The 5,973-nt window shown below is 54.9% G+C and overlaps 1 protein-coding gene across 1 annotated transcript; it reads right to left on the reverse strand.

Annotated features, from left to right (window-relative positions):
- Positions 1-356: 356 nt before the first annotated feature.
- LOC102461145 (neurophysin 1-like) lies at positions 357-3,720 on the reverse strand. Its single transcript, XM_006139217.4, has 3 exons — positions 3,569-3,720; positions 1,320-1,524; positions 357-535 (listed from the first exon to the last, which is right to left on the reverse strand). Exons 1-3 carry the CDS (start codon positions 3,686-3,688, stop codon positions 486-488), a joined length of 375 nt encoding a protein of 124 aa, XP_006139279.1. The 5' UTR covers positions 3,689-3,720; the 3' UTR covers positions 357-485.
- Between the last annotated feature and the right edge of the window lie 2,253 nt (positions 3,721-5,973).

A 5,973-nucleotide genomic window follows, 5' to 3' on the forward strand; every position in this document is an offset into this window, starting at 1 on the left:
AGAAGGGTTGAGATTTCAGGTGTGCTTTTTGCATCGTAGGTCTGGGGGGGCGTGGTTGTATTACCCGTGGCAGAGGTCAGGGAGGTGCCTCCCAATCTTGTGGACACAAGGAAGCTCCTTAAAACCCCTCTTCCTGGTCCTGAGCTGCCTGCTTAGATAAAACACCGACATTCCTCCCCATCCTCAGGCTGTTCCAAGAAGCAGCATCTTCTGCCCAGATTGGGTGAGGAAGAGGGTTGGGTGGTGAGTCCCAGCTAAGCAGACAGTGAAGCTGTTGAGTTTGTTACAAAGCCTGAGAGGGGAAAAAACCACAGAAGGGGTGTTCTTTTTGGTACAAGTTTTATTTCTAGCTGGGACGTTGTTTACATGACGGCAGGGGCGTGATGCGGTCACGATGAAGGCATCCAATTGGGCTGGCTTTTGGTCTTGCGCCACCGCGGCGATGGCAAACCCCGTGACTTCATCCCTCCTGCTGAGTGAGTGGTCTAGGAAAACAGCGATTCTTGGTCGCAAGCCGAGTCCACCAGGCAGCCCTCTGAAGAGAAACAGAAACACGTGAAAGGAAACTGGGTGCACTCGGCCTCTGGGCTTACGTATGGCTGTGCTGGATAACACCGTAAGCCCCATCCTCAGTTGCTGTCAATCCATGCTGCTCTGTGGAGGAAGGCGGTACCATACCAAGATGCGTCCCCGAGGTCTGGCCTAGGATGTGTGTGTGGTGCATCCCCTGCAGAAGGGGGGCTTTTATAAATGCTTCCAGCTGGGTGAATTTCACTGCTGTGCACAGGGCTTGGCCCACTGCGACACTGCTGCTAACTTCTCCTGTGGCAATGAAGGCAAGGGCAGGCTATTGGAGACTTCCCTGGGAAAGGAGGAAACTGGCTGGTTTGCCACCACCATTAACTTCCCCATTTCTTCTCTGCCCACAAATGACCTTAAGCTCCAGAGAATGGCTTATGGCCGTTGAAGTAGCACCGTCCCTGCATACCATCTGAAGATCTCCAAATGCTTTCTAAACCCCAGTGAATGCAGCTGGGAGGCTGAAAGTAGAATGAACCCGACTGTACTGGTGGGGAAACCGAGGCACAAAGTGGATAAGAAACTGCCCAGCGTCCCTCAGGCAACCTGCACCAGAGGCAGGGCTAAAGTTCCTATCTGAGCCCTCCCCCCACATGCTGCCTCCTAATCACAAGAGCCGTCTTCCTCATGATAAAAGTACGGGGGGAGCATTGAGAAGAGACAGGAAAAGGGGGTGGTGGGAAGGACTGTGCTAGTTACTATGGAGCTCTGGTTAAAGGCGCAGCTCCGTGCTCTCTCACCATTGTTACAGCAGATCCCGGGGGCGGCGCAGGTCCCACCACTGGGCCCGCAGGGCTTCCTGCCGGACTCGCAGGGCGTCGGCAGGTAATTCTCTTCCTGGCAGCGCAGGGTTTCTGAAGTCCCGAAGTAGCATCCCAGCTCGGCTCCACAGCAGATGCTAGGGCCAAAGCAGTGGCCTTTATTCCGAGGCCCGCAGGGGATGCACTGTGGGGGGAGAGAAATTCAAAGGCGGGTTAACCAGGGGAACAGCGTCCCGTCCTGCTGGGGTCCTGAGCCAAAGCCGGGTGGAACGAAAACCCCTTGGAGTGCCCTCTTTCTGCTCTTGTGTGCCAGGATTTAAGGAGCCCCTGTATGCACAGCTCAGGCCTAGTGCCTCTGTTCTAGTCTGTTCAGGCTACGTCTATGCTACCCGAGTTTTCACCACAAAAAATATGCTAACGAGGGACTCATTTGCATGAGTTGCTATTTCATTTGCATATTTTCTGCCAATCTGTTTTGGCGCTAGGGGTTTTTGCGCAAAAACAAGCCGTGTTTGCCACCCGCCCCGTCCACGTCTAGGCACCGGCCCTGTTGCTGGCCGCTTCCAGGGTGCAGCACAGTCTGCGGTGCCAGGACAGGCAGGAAGCTGCCTTAGCCCCTCCCACTGGTCACCTGACCTCCCCCCCCCCTTCCCCTGCAGCACAGAGACCCAGCGCCCGACATTCCACCGCCCAGTCCTAGGTCGTGACTCGGGTTTGGAAAACCGCTGAGCTAAAGCACAGAGAGATGAAAGGCCTAGCCCAAGAGCACATAAGGTGGCTATAGGAGATCTGGGGATTGAATCCATAATCTCCCTCTCGTTCTTCAGCCATCTGAGAACAATTGTCATTTTTGCGATCGGGGCTTTTTTGCGGAAAACACTACTGTGCTGTGTACACTGGCCCTTTTCCGGAACAGTTTTCCGGAAAAAGGACTGTTGCCTGAACGGGAGCAGCATAGTATTTCCGGAAAAGCAACTGATTTTTTACAGTAGATCGTCAGTGCTTTTCCAGAAATTCAAGGGGCCAGTGTAGACAGCTGGCAAGTTATTCCGGAAAAGCAGCTGATTTTCCAGAATAAGTGGCCAGTGTAGACACAGCCTGAATGTAAAGCCACTGGAATGGGGGACAGGAGAAGGGAAGGGAAGAGGGACTTGGCTGTGCATGTTAGTTAATGTTTGTGCTATTTCTTGGTCAGAGCTGGGGGCCACATTTCAAGAAAGATGTGGAGAAATTGAGGAGGGTCCAGGGAAGAGCAACACAAACAATGAAAGGTCTAGAAAACATGAGCTACGAGGGAAGAGTGAAGGAATTGGGCTTGTTTAGTTTGGAAAGGAGAAGATTGAGAGGGGACATAATAGCGGTTTTCAGGTATCTAAAAGGGTGTTACAAGGAGGAGAGAGAAAATTGTTCTCCTTGGCCTCTGAGGATAGGACAAGAGGCAATGGGCTTAAACTGCAGCAAGGGGAGGTTTAGCTTGGACATTAGGAAAAGCTTCTTACCTGTCAGGGTGGTGAAACACTGGAATAAATTGCCCAGGGAGGTTATGGAGTCTCCATCTCTGGAGATATTTAAGAGCAGGTTAGACAGACGGAGCTTGGTCCTGCCATGAGGGCAGGGGACTGGACTCGATCATCTCTCGAGGTCCCTTCCAGTCCTAGTGTTCTAGGATACTAAAATCCACACCCCAGCTGTGTGAAGGGCATCAGTGACCCAGAGCCCAGCGCAGGGGTGGGCAAATACTGGCCCGTGGACTGGATGTGGTTTCCTGGGTTAGTCCCTGACAGGCCCCCTCCTCTATATTTACCTGCGCCTCCACAGGTACAGGCGACCACAGCACTCATTGGCCGCAGATTCCTGTTCCTGGCCAATCGAAGCAGGAGGAAGCAGTGTGGATTGGGACACTGCTTCCTACCTCTCCCATTGGCTAGGAATGGTGAGCCACAGCCCATGAGAGCTGTGATCACCCGATACCTGCGGAGTAACCCTGGCAGCCCACCCCTGGCCTAGCCCCGGTGTTGATCAGGGTGGCAAAGCATGTGTTTGCCTCACTGCCGGGGTTTAGGCAGCTACCATCCCAGCTGGCACAGATCCTTCCCTTCCCAGCCATCTCCCCTCTAGGGTGGCAGGTGAGACCTTTGGCGCAGTCCCAGAGCAGCTGTCCATGCGGAGTCCTTACCCAGCCCTAAACGCGCTGTGACCGCCTTGGCAGCCAGGGACGCGCCACGTACCTTTCTGACATCCACGTCGAGGACCGAGCGCTTCCCTCCGATGGGGCAGTTCTGGATGTAGCAGGCCGAGGAGAGAGCCAAGAGCCACAAGAGGCAGACGGCGAGGGTGCTGTGAGACATGGCGGATTACGGCTCACCCGGCTGCGCTCACAAGCGGGCTCAGGAACACCCTCCAGGATTTGTCTTCGCTTCTCCCGGGGAGCCTGTATTTATAGCGCCCGCTGCAGCTACTTAGCCATGCCGCCCCCGGCCTCCCTCATTTCCCTTAAAAACCACAAGGCATTGCTTTTCACACCAGCGAGCCCTGCTAATCATCCAGGGTCAAGGATGTGAGGTCAGCAAAGGAGGAATCATTTGCTTCTTGGCACTTATTCCAAACATGAGTCGAAGTCTAAGAGTTTCCTTTAATTGACAGCGCCAGTCGGGGCTGTGAGCGGTCCTGGCGCGGCCTTCGCCTTCCCTGGAGGGCCCAGGGTGCGGCAGGTCCCCCCTTGGCTCCTTGTGGAAGAATGTTTTCTCACAACTCCGTTCCAGCGCACCCCTTTCGGCGCCAGAGGCTCTGCAAGCCACACTCCACGAGCAACAGGCAGCAATTTGTCCGCCTCTGGGGTGGAACGCAGCAGCGGCTTGACCGGACAGCTCAGCACAACCCAGCTCTCTGCACCATTGGTTTTCAAACTATGGGGTGCGTCCCATTCTGGGTCACGGAATGTCAGGCACCTGGCTTCAGGGGGACAGGGTGACCAGTGGGGGGCGCTATGGCGGGTGTCCTCCCTCTCCTGACACCTCAGACCCCAGAAGTGGCCAGCAGCTGGTCCAGCTCCTAAGCAGGACTGGATGGGGCTCCTTGCACAGCCTCCGCCCTGGGCATTGGCTCTGGGGGCCGGTGCCTGTGGGCGCACGCAGTGCGCAGAGCCACTTGGGCACCTCTGCATAGGAACCAGACCTCTGCTGGCCACTTCTGAGCGTAATGCGGGGCCAGGACAGGCCGGAAGCTGCCGGAGCACCCCTGCTGCACAGCTAACTGGAAGCCCAGGCCCAAACCCTGAGCACCAACCTCCTGCCCCAGCCCTGAGCCCCCTCTTTGTGCTCCAGACACCTCATCTCCATCCCACCCCAGAACCTGTACCCCCAGATGGGGCCTGCACCCACCTTGAAACCCACCCCCACTCCACCCCAGAGCTTTCTCTCACACCCTGAACCCCTCTGCCCTGCCCCCTGCCTGAACCCCCTTATTATACTCCAAACCCCTCATCTTACCCCGCCCCAGAGCCCGCACCCCCAGATGGAGCCTTCTCCTCCCCCACACATCAACCCCCTCCTGGCCCCACTCCACAGCCCTCACGCTAGTGAAAACGATATAATTATGTGGGGTTGCCCAACAATTTTCCTGAGCTGAGTCGTGAGGAAAAAAAAGTTTGTCAAACCGCTGCTCTGGCCCAGCGGAGACGCAATGCAAGGGTGAGACGAGGGGGAATTTATGAGTGTAGCTTGTACTTACCGCGGGTAGCACTGAGCCAAGGCACAGCGTTCTTGTCATCACACCATGGGATCATAACTGACCACCAGTGACTGTGCTTTTACACCTCCTCTCGCCTTGACAGCGCCCACTAACCGCATACTGGATCAATACACTCATTGGGAGCAGTGTCACCCGCTAAAGCACCAGCACCACCTCCCGCAGTACCGGTACCCCCCTCGCCTGCCCCCCCTCAGCAGGTTAGAGTGAGGGCTTCCAGGCTCGCAGGGGTGTGTAGGATGGTGACACATAGAATCATAGACCTCGAGAGGTCATTGAGTCCAGTCCTCTGCCCTCACGGCAGGACCAAATACTGTCTAGCTCATCCCTGACAGGTGTCTGTCTAACGTGCTCTTAAATATCTCCAGTGATGGAGATTCTACAACCCCCCCAGGCAATTTATTCCAGTGTTTAACCACCCTGACAGGAAGTTTTTCCTAATGTCCAACCTAAACCTCCCCTGCTGCAGTTTAAGCCCATTGCTTCTTGTCCTACCCTCAGAGGCTGAGAACAATTTTTCCCCCTCCTTCTTGTGACACCCTTTTAGATACTTGAAAACCTCTATCATGTCCCCTCTCAGTCTTCTCTTTTCCAAACTAAACAAGCCCAATTCCTTCAGTCTTCCCTCATAGCTCATGTTTTCTAGACCGTGAATCATTTTTGTTGCTCTTCTCTGGACCGTCTCCAGTTTCTCCACATCTTTCTTGATGTGCTTCCCACAGTGCTCTGGGCAAACCTTACCGCATTAAATTAAATGTTGCTGAGTTAAGTATCTTAGGTGTTCCCCGCAGTAAAAATGCAAGTGGCTATAGGCCTAGGAAAAGCTGTGTGGTACAGGCAGAACCTCTGTGGTCTGGGACGCTCGGCTCCAGCAACATCCAGGATT

The sequence above is a fragment of the Pelodiscus sinensis genome, chromosome 5, assembly GCF_049634645.1.
Source record: "Pelodiscus sinensis isolate JC-2024 chromosome 5, ASM4963464v1, whole genome shotgun sequence".
In the NCBI taxonomy this organism is placed as follows: domain Eukaryota; kingdom Metazoa; phylum Chordata; order Testudines; family Trionychidae; genus Pelodiscus; species Pelodiscus sinensis.

What these genes read in the sequence shown, in the direction of transcription:
- LOC102461145 (XM_006139217.4), bottom strand. Translation starts at nt 3,688, where the DNA reads ATGTCTCACAGCACCCTCGCCGTCTGCCTCTTGTGGCTCTTGGCTCTC. An exon ending in TCGACGTGGATGTCAGAAAG is followed by an intron (nt 1,525 to 3,568) that starts GTACGTGGCGCG and finishes CTCCCCCCACAG; the next exon opens with TGCATCCCCTGCGGGCCTCG. An exon ending in CGGGATCTGCTGTAACAATG is followed by an intron (nt 536 to 1,319) that starts GTGAGAGAGCAC and finishes GTTTCTCTTCAG; the next exon opens with AGGGCTGCCTGGTGGACTCG.